This window comes from Kryptolebias marmoratus, linkage group LG2 (genome assembly GCF_001649575.2).
Source record: "Kryptolebias marmoratus isolate JLee-2015 linkage group LG2, ASM164957v2, whole genome shotgun sequence".
Classification (NCBI taxonomy): domain Eukaryota; kingdom Metazoa; phylum Chordata; class Actinopteri; order Cyprinodontiformes; family Rivulidae; genus Kryptolebias; species Kryptolebias marmoratus.
In genome coordinates this window covers 27,834,150-27,846,904 of record NC_051431.1, presented here as the reverse complement: position 1 = coordinate 27,846,904, position 12,755 = coordinate 27,834,150, and the positions used below count along the sequence as shown (strand labels likewise).

At 39.5% G+C, this 12,755-nt stretch overlaps 1 protein-coding gene across 5 annotated transcripts in view; it reads left to right on the top strand.

The window, feature by feature from the left end:
- fat3a (FAT atypical cadherin 3a) overlaps nt 1-12,755 on the top strand; it is a 131,613-nt gene that overhangs the window by 75,398 nt on the left and 43,460 nt on the right. For all 5 annotated transcript variants that reach the window (XM_017432164.3, XM_017432162.3, XM_017432163.3 and 2 more), the window contains 6 exons: nt 3,025-3,221; nt 3,370-3,523; nt 3,651-3,884; nt 5,239-5,631; nt 8,949-9,163; nt 9,373-9,510. In XM_017432164.3, the coding sequence (XP_017287653.1) occupies nt 3,025-3,221; nt 3,370-3,523; nt 3,651-3,884; nt 5,239-5,631; nt 8,949-9,163; nt 9,373-9,510 (1,331 nt within the window). The remainder of the gene's footprint in view (nt 1-3,024; nt 3,222-3,369; nt 3,524-3,650; nt 3,885-5,238; nt 5,632-8,948; nt 9,164-9,372; nt 9,511-12,755) is intronic.

Below are 12,755 nucleotides of genomic sequence, written 5' to 3'. Positions count from 1 at the left end.
GCAACAAGACACTTATGTCATGAGACAAGATTTTAACAAAAATCTTGCCACAAACCCAAATGATTGGAATCACTCCTCTGATTTCTAATGAATCCTCAAACCTTAGAACAGTACTTCATTTGTGAGTGACCTTTTACCTTCTCATTAAAGCTGTGTGACCTTTGAATCCAAGAGGGTCAAGCTCATTTATTGAAGAGGCTAAACTTTTAAACCTATTTAAGGGCCAACCTTTTTTTAAATATTTTCTTGAAAAAATAAGGTTCTCCTATGTCCTATATCAAAATATTTATACGAAACAATATCACTATGTTTATATCTGTCAGAACAAATAGACTTTGCTGGATTTTTTAAATGAAAGATTGAAAAGGAAGGCATTTCTTACTGATTTCTAATGAAAACGTTTTATCACAGGTCATCAGAAAACTTCAATAAAAACTCAACTACCAAGATTTTACCTTAAAATTACAGAAGACACCACAAAATGAAAATATGAATAATTTAATTTTAAGCAGACACTGCAGCTGTGATGAGCCCTGACAGGCTGTCAAGTTGTGGAAACTCTCAGGATTAACCGAAGTGGATATTAGAGTGAAACTCTTTTGTGTGTTTTTTATTATTATTTTATCACAGAGAAAAGTTCACAGCTTGCTGGAAAGCAGGAGAGAGGCTCATTCAGTGAACAATACAGTCAGTTTGTTTGACCTGTACCTCACATTTTGATCAACTCCCTTCCTCTCAACGCAAACAGATTACCAAGAGGTTAAAACCTAATTTTCTCAGCATCAGAATTGACAAATCACAGTGTGAACTCAGCATTAAGTCTGTTCTGGTTTAAATAAATGGACGACAGATACTCTTCCTCTCAGCACAGAGCTGTAGAAGGGTGGGAGCAGGTGGTCCAAGTGCCTGATTTTTTTTGTTTAAACTGCTGCCACACAAGTAGTTTAAAATAGTGGCGACATCTTCAGTAATAATTTTAGCAGACAAAGTCATGAGAGCTTTTGGAGCGGATAATGAGACAGTTTTGAACTTGACAAGAAATCTTGTCATGTTTTAGTCCCACCCCTAATTTTTGCCCTTCCAAAACAAATACTGTTTAAAATTTCTGCTCCCCACAGTTGGTGTGCATGGTGCTGTAGTTACAGATAATGTAATAATACTGACCCACTCTTGTGAATCTGAGATACTTGGCTGTAAGAAAATAACAACATCTGAAACTTGAACATACATATCGTGATCTCCAGCAGGTTGATACAGATTTATTGATCATGTTGAAACTTTTTGTTATCTGAGCTTTAAAATGTCAAATTTACGCCATAATAACAACAGTTACATGACAGTAACCCAGCAATAACTAATGCTATGCTATGGTTTTATGAGTAACAGTCATTGCCATTGTTGGTCTTTCTTATCCATCTAGTTAGAGCTGTGTATCAGTAGTGTATTCCTTTGTGTTGGGTTCAGTGTTCCTAGTGTCATGTGGTTGCTGCTGAGTACATATTGAATTGATGGAGTATGTGTGGTGGGGTATGACTACCCAAAATGTCTTTACAATGTTTTCTAGCATCAATTGTGTACACTATGTTCACTGCTGCTGGTGTGATAGACTTACCTTTTTTGACGTTGACTCACTTTGCACACATGTTGCTTGTTGTGAAGTCTGTGTGGAACTGATAATAGCTGTAGTTGAGGCTTATGGATATACTTATACTGGTATACTCAGGCACGTTTACCGTAGAGATAGGCACCAGCCTCCTGAACAGAAAAGTGGGTAAAGAAAATGGATGGATGGATTAATGTATTTATTATATTAAATAAACAGATACAATTTAATACCAGGAAATCAAATCAAATCAAATAAAACTTATATAGCACATTTAAGAACAACTGCCATTGGCCAAAGTGCTGCACACATAAACAATAAAAGATAATTCAATACAAACATTATACAAGATAGAATACAATATCAACACATTACAGTTCTCACATTGTATTAAAAGCAGTGAATAAAAATGTGTTTTAAAAACACCAAGTGTTGAAGCCTGTCTAATATGAAGGGGCAGCTGGTTCCACAGTTTAAGAGCTACAACCGAAAAGGCCCAATCACCTCTGTGGATCAGCCTGGACCTTGGGACAACTAAACACAAATGAACACGTGATCTAGAGGGCACATAAGGCTGCAGAAGATCAGCAGAAGACCTTATAGTTCAGCATAAAACTTAAAATCGATTCTAAAACGAACGGGGAGCCAGTGAAGAGAAGCAAGCACTGGTGAGATATGTTCACGCTTTTTTGTTTGTGTTAAGAGACAAGCTGCAGCGTTCTGAACCAACTTCAGCAGTGAGAAGCTAGCCGGGCTTACACAAACATACAGACAACTGCAGTAATCAAGTTGGGAGCTAATAAAAACGTAAATCACCTGTTCAAAATCAATAGAAGATAAAAATAATTTCACTTTAGATAAAAGTCTCAATTTAAAAAAAAGACCTTATAAGAACAGAACTAATCTGTTTCTCAAGATTAAGACCGGAATCAAGAATTACTCCAAGATCCATCATCTCAAAAGTGGTTACTTACCCAAACAATAATTACTGGGAAGCCAGTGCCTAATGAAAATAAATGGGTTGATTTAATGGTGAATTATCGTCAGAAGAAGGCTGTCTGAAGTACAAAATGAAAACGACCAAAGTCAGGAACAGGGTATAGTCTTAAAGTAGTTCTCTAGCTTCCCAGGTTTAGGTTAAAAGCTAAGTTAATGGATGCAACTCTCCTTTATTGGTAAATAATTTGAGATAATAGAGAGATATGTTTTCACAGCTACATCAGACAGAGTAAATTATGCCCAATCTATAAATATTTTTTCAGTGCCAAATGCTTTATTCAAAACCTGATTCTTATTGTGTCATTATTGGCTAAATAAGAGCAAAGATGGGTCAACTTGCGGTTTGAAGGGTTATTTTAATAAGACATTCTTGTTTATAATTCCTGTGTCTTATTGAACCTGTCTGACTTTGTGTTATCCAGGTGGGAATCATCGTGGCGTGTTTGCACTCGGCCTGGTTCAGGGAGAATGGAAGATGTACGTGAAGGGGCCGTTGGATCGTGAAGAACGCAACCTCTACATCATCAATGTCACTGCGAGCGATGGACTTTTTGTTTCCCAGACAACTGTGGAGGTGACAGTGATTGACATCAATGACAACAACCCCATCTGTGACCAGGTGACTTTGAAATTATTCTTTTTAAGTTCAGCTTTATAAAAGGCAACAATAGTTAGACTGTTGATGCTTAACAAGCTTTGACTGTCAGTTTTGCTTCATGGTTATTTGATTGTATTGTGTTCATTTGTGTTTTGACACCTTTTTGCAGGTGGTATATTCTGCCAGCATTCCAGAGAACCTGCCGGTCAACAGCGTGCTGCTAAGAGTTGGAGCCACTGATGCAGATGTAGGCAACAGTGCACGGATCCACTACTCCCTGCATGGGTCTGGATCCCAGGACTTCAGCATCGACCCAGACACTGGTAGGTATACAGTGCAGCTTTGGAAAAAAACATGTATTTATTTTAAATTAGCATAAATAGGTGTTTCTGTGTTACACTTTAAAGCTCTGTTTTTTCACGTGTTGTAATGTTTTTCTTACCTGTTCAGGTGAAATCAAGTCATCAGTAACTCTGGACCATGAGATGACACCTAATTACAGGTTAATTACTCAGGCATCTGACGGCGGAGGGCGTTGGTGCCGTGCCGAGGTTCATCTGGCAGTGACTGATGTGAATGACAACCCCCCCACCTTCATCATGTCACAGTATACTGCCAGTGTGTACGAAGATACAGCCGTCAAGGCCCTGCTCACTCGTATACAGGCCATAGATCCTGATGAAGGTAGGTGATGAAATAATTGCTGCTGATGAGAAAATCACTCTCACTAATGTTGCAGATCATCTAAAATGGAAAAATAAACACTGCATACCAAAGTGAAAAGTCTATTAATTTAAAAACAACAGATAAATCAAAGTAGTTTCAGATAAAAATGTCATATATAATCAGCAGGCATTACACTCACTGACAAAAAATAGACAGAGTTGTGGAAATGAACTCAAATTGATCAAACAGGTTATGTTGAAAGGTCATGTGACACACATGTTGGATTGGAGAAAAAATAGGTACCTGGCTGAGTCCAGGAGGACCTCAACATGACTCAGGCCGTCCATTGACACATGTCCTTTGTGCACATGGGTTGTCTTGTTGAAAGACTGGGTTCATTCTCAGGAGGGGTAAGACATGCAGATGCAGGATGCCACCTATGTAGCTTGGTGCCACCACTGTGGCACCAAGTGGTGACCTGAAGTCTGTGGCTCCCCCCACCATGATGCCAGGAGGAACACTCTGGTGTTAATGGCAGCTACACATGAGGCAGAGAACCTGTAGTCTGATACTAGTTGGCAAAACATGATGCAGAATGATACAGGGTGTTATAAAGTCCAGATGTCAGGTACAGATGTGGTGGGGTTCTAATGATCCTGTCGTAGTGTAATTTGTCTTGGATGACCAGAACCTTCATGTGTGGGGATTCAGAACCATGATTGGGAAACCAAACACCCAAACAGTTGGGGCAGAGACAATAGACTGTTTATATTTGTCTGTTGTGTCCCTCATTAGGAATTGAAGCCAGCAGGACCTGGTTTACAGAAGCTGCCATGTTGTATTTTTGATTCCAGAGTTTGTACACTACCGATTTGGGGCTTTAAGCCCCACCTACTCCAACGCACATGATCATGGTGTTCCATGACCTTTTTTTTAAGCATGATATAACTGATTACAGCTAAACGTCTCAGAAAAATAACTATTTAAACATACACCAGCGAGGTAAGAACTACTTGACTCTACAAGAGTCAATACATTATCATTAATTTGAGGTTGGCTGGGATCATGAGAACCTTTGTTTTTAGATTATTTTCTCTCTTTTTGACATGAACTCTAACCAGCTGAAGCAGAAATCATCAAATAAAGAAAATCTTCTATAAAGGAAAAATAATTCAATTACTGAACAAAAATGATCTAATTAAGGCGCTAAATGAGTACACCAACTTTGACATAAAATTATTAATGATGCACCAGAGCCATGGTTCTGATGATTCTGAAACAAATCTTAAGGGTCTGACAAGCAGTTAGCTCCAGTCAAACTGAGACCTTCAACTTCTAGTGTGGATTTGACTCTCATATTTGAACTCTGCAGCAGGTCCAGGTCGCACGGTGGTCTATTCCCTGGCTGACTCTGCAGGAAGATTTTTCTCCATCGATGAGGTCTCGGGCATCGTGGTCCTGGAACACACTCTGGATCGGGAAGTCCAGCCAACTCATCAGATCACAGTTTGTGCATCTGATCAGGGTTCACCGCAGCCTCTCTTCTCACTAGTGAACGTCACAATCACTGTGCTTGACATCAATGACAATCCACCTGTGTTTGAGCGCCGTGATCAATTGGCAACAGTACCGGAGGATGTGCGAGTGGGCACTGAGGTTCTGAGAGTTTATGCTGCCAGCAAAGACATCGGGACCAATGCAGAGATCACCTACAGCATCAGATCAGGCAACGAGCACAGGAAGTTCCACATCCACCCACTGACTGGTGAGTGACTTTCTGCCTTCTTCCACAATAAAAGTTAAGGAGTGTAAACAAGTTCTTAGAATTGGTTAGCATGGCTATTACAGTAATGAAACCATTAAACATTTTGTGTTACTGACTGGAGTCACAGCCGTGAAAAGATCTCTACGTAGATGGCTCTGTGACTTTTAGCACTCTGCTCTCAAATAATCGTACTCAGTTTTTTTGTGTTTTTTTTTTTTTGTGTTAGGTCACAGCTTCTTCTTAGAGTTTCAATAGCAATCCCAGATCACTTTGAACATGAATAAATACAATAGGAAAGAAGAATAAACATAAGAATAAAATAAGCTGTTTATCATTCGTTCTTTCCATTTTCAATTGACAATCAAAAATCAAATAATGAAAAACGGACTGGTTATTTTGTTTTTTATTATAACATGAAAAACGAAAAACTTCCTGGTTTATCATATTTCACTTTTAGGCTAAAATCGGAAACACAAAATGGAAAAACGGGCAGCAGGACAGAATTTGATTTTAATATTTAATTGGTCGGGTTTAGGTGACCCGGAAGTTTGGTAGGGAGTTCTAGCAAACAACAAACGTTAGCTTGTTACCGGCCACCATAGACAATGTTTACATAGACACCTCGAAGACTGGCGCTGTCTGTTGGAGCTGACGAGTCAGCGCAGCTGCCATCTTGGCCGGGTCTTTCACGCGTCCCCCAGTTTATTTCTTTGTACCGAAGAAGCTGTATGTCCAACTAAAATAATCAGAACTCTCTGAATCTTTACCTGATTTTCTCAGAGTTTGGTTTGTTACAAACAGCAGAGATGTAGTTACGATACAGTAAGCTTTCACACATTAAACATATGTGCTATCTTGCTAAAATACTTTGTTTTATGCTTGTTAACAAAGACAGACATATAGTATGGCATATTAATAGATGAATAGTTCAATACATTTCATATTTTAATAAAAAAAACAAGTTTGATTGTTCATTCAAATTTATTTCACTCTCTCACACACACAATCCTGAGCCTTCTGTATACACCACATCAATCATTTCTTTATATTTTTGTGTGCTGTGTATGCACACACATGCAGTTTTTTTAAAAGGCCTGGAAAAGTAATCTTTAAAAAGTCCAGGTCATTCCAGGGTCTCACACTGCCCTGCTTTAACTGGGGCTGGAGAGCTGAGCTTCACTTTCAGGGAGAGAATGGTCCACTGGAAGCTCTCTGCAGCTTTCCTTCAGGTTTTTGTGTTCCTAAGACACATAATACTTAAAAACAATAGAATTGAAAACAACTTGAAAAGGTTTTAGTATCCTTCAGTGTATTGTAATACACAATACATCATTAATTCCTAAACATGCAGAAAGAACTACCAGGTAAAAACAGGTTTACACTATATTAACTATAGTTGTACACATGAATCATAGACATTTTTGTTAACATGTACAGTAAAAAAAAAAATCACCTCCTTTTTGGGGTCACATTATCTCTAAGCCGGTCCTGTTAAAGTTCTTTGGTTTGAAATTTTCACTACAGAGCTGAGACAACNACCTTAGCTGCCGCACAGAGCTACTTTCGGGTCACCTAAACCTGACCAAATAAATAATAAAATCTAACTCTGTCCTGCTTCCCGTTTTTCGATTTTGTGTTTTCGATCTTAGCCTAAAAGTGAAATATGAAAAACCAGGCATTTTTTCGTTTTTGGTCTGATAATAAAAACCAAAAAACAAAATAACCAGTCCGTTTTTCATTATTTAATTTTTGATAGTCAATTGAAAATGGAAAGAACGAATGATACACGGATTTAAAATGTATATTCTTATTCATTTATTTATTTGTTCAGACGTTCATTTATTCGTTAGGTCATTTGTTTAAGCAATAATTAGTTCTTTCCTTCATGAACTTATTACTTTATTCATTCATTTGTTAAATAATTATGTAATTAATTTATTCATTTGTTTGGGCTTTTTTTAAAATCTTTTTCCCAATCTATGCTCTCACAGCACCCACCACGTGATTCATCAGGGAACACACAACTTATTTTTCTTTAGGCATCTTTCTTTGACACATCTAAGTGTTTTCATATTGTTTCATTCCTTCCAGCTTTCTAAACCAAAGTTTTATTCCAGCTGAACCAGAACTACTGGTGTTGCTTGACCTTTCTTTTAAGCATGACCTGACCAACCAACTAAGCTAACTTGTTAAAAAATGAATATTTGAACATACAACAACAGGGTTAAAAGGTCAGAGGTAGTACAGTGTTTGGGTACGTCGCTGTAGTCTTTCCCACCCTTAACGCACTCATTCTCTGAACATAGAAATCATTTACAAAGCCACACACATGGCTGAACTGACAATAACAGGGTCAAACTGTACAGAGATCAGTTATAAATCCAGACAGACATTTGAAACCAGTGGTTTCAAATTCTCATCACATTACCATCATTGTGCAGCACAATAATGTCATGGCCGCTGGCATGACCCCAGCTTGTCAGGCATAACTAGTTAATAGTGCCAATGCTTACTGATTAAAACTCCTCTTTCACCATTCGTCCGTCATTGTTCCCTTTTGTCACAATTTTTGATTTGCATCTCCTTCCACAACTTAAAAAATCCTACAAAAAATACATCAAGATGTATATCTTAACATGGAAATGTCTGAATTTTGGTAGCATCGTACAATGTAGACAAATAAGCGAAAGAAATGTTAAAAAATGTCTTTTTGAGCTCTTAAACACTTTTTTCACATCACAGGTAGGTGTGATGTAGTGGTAATTTGGTGGTCAGTGGGGTTGTCTTCTTATCCGAAAGCTGTGGGTTCGAGCCCAGGTTACATCAGGAAGGACATTGGTGTAAAACAATTGGCAAATTGTTTGTATAGGTTTGCTCAGTGAGGCAACCACTGAAAAAGGGAGCAGCCAAATAAATAAAATAAAAACAGGTTAAGTTTGAGATTTTTAGAGATTTTACTACAGAATGTTCAACTAATCACCTGTCTAAATTTTACAAAACTTTAGCAAACAACACTTTTTACTTCCACAAACGTTACAGTTTTTCTACAATTTACACCTCAAAAAGTAAGTATTTTGTCACCTTAGATCATTACAAAGGTAAATCCCATATTCCGTTGAATTTTAGAAAAGGAAGCAGATGGATGTTGTAATTCAGGCAGTAGCTGCATTGGCACTCTACCAACTTTTCTGCAGAAATTTTCTAGTTAAAATTATTTTACTGTATGATTGTGCCTGATGTGACTTTTCTTTGTTTTAGTTTCCAGTCCAGTTACTCTTTACAATCATGTACAATTCTGTCTCCTTACTCTTCCTCAGGAGCCATTTTAGTGGCCCAACCTCTAGACTACGAGACCTGCAGAGACTACTTCCTGACAGTGGAGGCTAGTGACGGTGGCACGCCAACTCTGAGTGCAGTTACCACAGTGAACATAAACCTGACAGACGTCAATGACAATATGCCCGTGTTCAGCCATGACCTTTACACTTCAGTGCTTTCAGAAGATGCTACTGTTGGAGAGTTTGTTGTCAAGGTATAATCAAAGAACCAGTCATATGATCCCTGTTTGCAGAAAGGTCTCAGTTTAGCATATCTCATTTTTTTATCTTCTTGTATATTTTTATTGATTTATAGGACATGTTTTTATTGAACTTGAGGACTGAAAAAAATATCATAAAGCATTATGGTCCCATGAAAATGCTACAGTTTACTCACCGTACTTTTGTGTCCTTGTGCATGCAGCTGGTAGCAGAAGATGCTGACAGCCATCTGAACGGAGCAATCCTCTACGCCATTGTCAGCGGTGACCAGAACAGCCAGTTTTTTATTGACCCAATCATTGGAGTCATCAAGGTCAACAAGCCACTGGACCGTGAAACAGTAAGGCTACGCAACGTACACATACACTTCTCCCAACAAGAAGAATGTTACTGGTTTAAATCTACATTGTGATCTTTCTGTGGCATTTGCATGTCATCCCATGACTGTAGTGGTTATCTTCAAGGTCTTCTCCCCCAGACCGAAGGCATATCTGCGTAATATTTCTTGGATGGACAGGCCACAAAGCCATCTGTTTGTGCTACCAAAGTTTTTGGATGTTGGAAAAAAAGCTCTGACCAATTGTTAAAACCTCAGAGTCAGGAGGAGCAGTGTGGCTTTTGTCCTGGTCATGAAACAGTGGAATAGATCTTCACTGTTGTAAGGTTGCTAAGGGGGTTGAGTTTGACTGTCCAGTCCACTTGTGTTGTGTGGATCTGGATAAGGCTTTTTACCGTTGTTCCTGATGCATTACCTGGTGGGTGCTGTGAAAGTATGGGGTGTCAGGCTTTCTTTTAACCCTGCTGAATCCCTCAAAAGAGAGAGATATGATGAAGGGTAGAGAAGCCCTTGTAACTTTGGGTCAGTTTGACCCGAAGGTCATGGGAGGGTTAAGGCATATCTGGTCTCACTATAACCAAAGCGCTGACTCATATCTTAACTGCTTCACACTCAGCTGCAAAGCTGAGAGTCATGGCCTGAAGGCGCCAAGAGATTTATGCTATCTGCAAAAGAAGAGATGAGACACTGATGTTCCCAAACCTGACACCCCTCTCTCCATGACTGCACCTTAGAATCCTGTCTGTGAACATGAAAAACAGGATCAGAGGGAGAGCCCTGGTGGAGTCTAACAAGCTCAACCTTGTGCCAAGAATAATGACACAGCTTTGGAGACTAAGACCATGATTTTCGGCTCAAAGAAGGTGGAATGTTCCCTTCCAGGTTGCGGATAAGTCTTTGGCTCAAGTAGAAGAGTTCAAGTACCTGGGAGTCTTGTTCATAAATGAGGGTATATGGAGCTGGAAAAGGAGAAGGATCAGAAATCAGGGCTTTGTCTGTAGTAATCAGTGTGTTGGTCTTGTCAAGGGGAAGAAGGAGCTGAACTGAAAGGCAAAGCTTTAGATGGTCCTGAGATATGGATGATGATCAAAGAATGAGATCCTGGATCCAAGCAGCTGAAATGAACTTCCTATAGAGGATGTTCCTGCTCAGCCTCAGAGATAAAGTGAGGAGCTCTGCCATATGGGGGGAACTCAGATTGGAGCTGCTGATCATCCTCATTGAAAAAAGTCAACTGAGGTATTTGATTACAGGTTTTCTAGGCATGTCCCACTGAGAGAAGACTCTGTGGCAAACCACTGAGGGACTATCTTTCTTTTCTGGTCTGGAAACACCTTAGGATCCCCTAGGATAGGAGTAGGCAACCCTGGTCCTGGAGAGCCACTATCCTGCATGTTTTATTTGTTTCCCTGCTCCAACACACCTGACTCAGTGGTTAAATTACCTCTTCATATTTTGCAGAAGCCTGTTAATGACACACTGATTCAAATCAGGTGTGTTGGAGCAGAGAAACAAGTAAAACATGCAGGATAGTGGCTCTCCAGGACCAGGGTTGTCTACCCCTGCCCTAGGAGGAACTGGAGAGTGTCAATGGGGAGAGTGCTGTCTGGGTTTCTCTCCTGGACCTGTTGCCTCTGCAACCCGACAACAGATAGAAGGAAGAAGATGGATGGATGGATGGATGGATGGATAAGTGGATGATCTGATCTGAAGACAGTCAGACAAAAATAAACTTTTCTTTTTCAAGATCAAGATCCTGTGTTTCATCTGAACTAATCATTCTTCCTTTGTTTTGTTGTAGAGTTCTTTAGATAAGATCCTCCTCTAATGCTTTTCCATAGTGGCAAATAGTCAAAAGCAGTTTAAATAAAACATGCACCCTGTTTAGATGAGAGACCTTTAGCAAATGTAATTTTCATTTACTTTGTTCCATCAATTCCTGACATCTATACTGTGACAGTTTGGTATAAATAAATGTACCGTTACACACATTTTAAGGAGACTTTTGTTTCTCTTTGGATTTTTGTTTGAGTTAAACTAAAATTGTGAAAGTTAATTGTTGCACTTTCCCCCCAGCCACTTTGCTTTTCTAATCACAGAAAGTCCCTGGAGTTATGTGTCTGAGGGGTCAGTAAAATCCCAGTCTCTCTTGGATCTCCTTTGGAATGGAGGTCAGCTAACCTCTGGCTCTGATTACAGCTTGGTCTGCCAGCAGAAAACTTTCTTGACGCAGGGACAATGAAAGCCTACATGGGTTTCTTTATTACCCAAGTATACAGCAAATCACTAAAGACTGTCACAGCTGGTTCACTTGTCTGTCTTTCTCTCCCCCTCCTCCCTCCCATATGACAAAGCTCCTTACTTTATCTCTAAGACTGAGCCAGGACACCCTCTGTAGGAAGTCCATTTCAGCTGTTTAGATCTACGATCTCGTTCTTTGGATCATCATTTTTTATTGTTTGTTATTTAAAAAATAACCTTCAGAACAGTGAAGATTAGGAACCGTGCATGTTGGGTAGTTCAGCTGCACATTTGGCAATTTGCAAGATTCTTGAAATGACATGATGTGATCAGGAAAAATTGGTTATTTTTTTCTGCAGTTTAACACACTGAAAAGTAAAAGTTTCTGGAACGTTGTTTTTTTGTTTTACATAAATGGTAGGCTATTTAGTTAAAGGTGTTAGGATTTGGGTTTTTGTATTCGGTTTATTGTCTTCATGTTTCAGTTTGAGCTTATTGTTTATTTCATTCAGTTATCTTGTTAGACTGGTTCTTGTTCTTAGTGTCTTTGTTTCGTGTGCCTCAGCCATAATTCACTTCTCCTCAGTCTATCTCTTGTCTGCCTGCCACGCCCATCTACACCTGCCCCAAGCCTTGCAATCATCTCACCTGTGCCCACTTCCCCTAATTGCCTCCTGTCTTTAAAACCCGGTCATCTCCTCCACTTACTCGCTGGTTTGTTTGTCTATTGTCACTGTCTATTTTCCCTGTGTCATGGTGGGTTTAAGGAATCTAACCCACATGCAGAACACGACTCAGGGGAACAAGAATCAGTTAATATGTTTATTGGATGATCGGGGAAAGGGGAGGTGGAAAACACGAACTGGATCAGCCGACGGGGTCGTCTCACTGTAGACAGAGGGAGAGTTAGCGGATGTGGATGCGGGAGCGGAATATAGCAACGGAGGGATCCTTACTTGGCTTTGATGGTAGGGTAAGTTGAGACAGAGCGGCTGCTCGGCTGATCC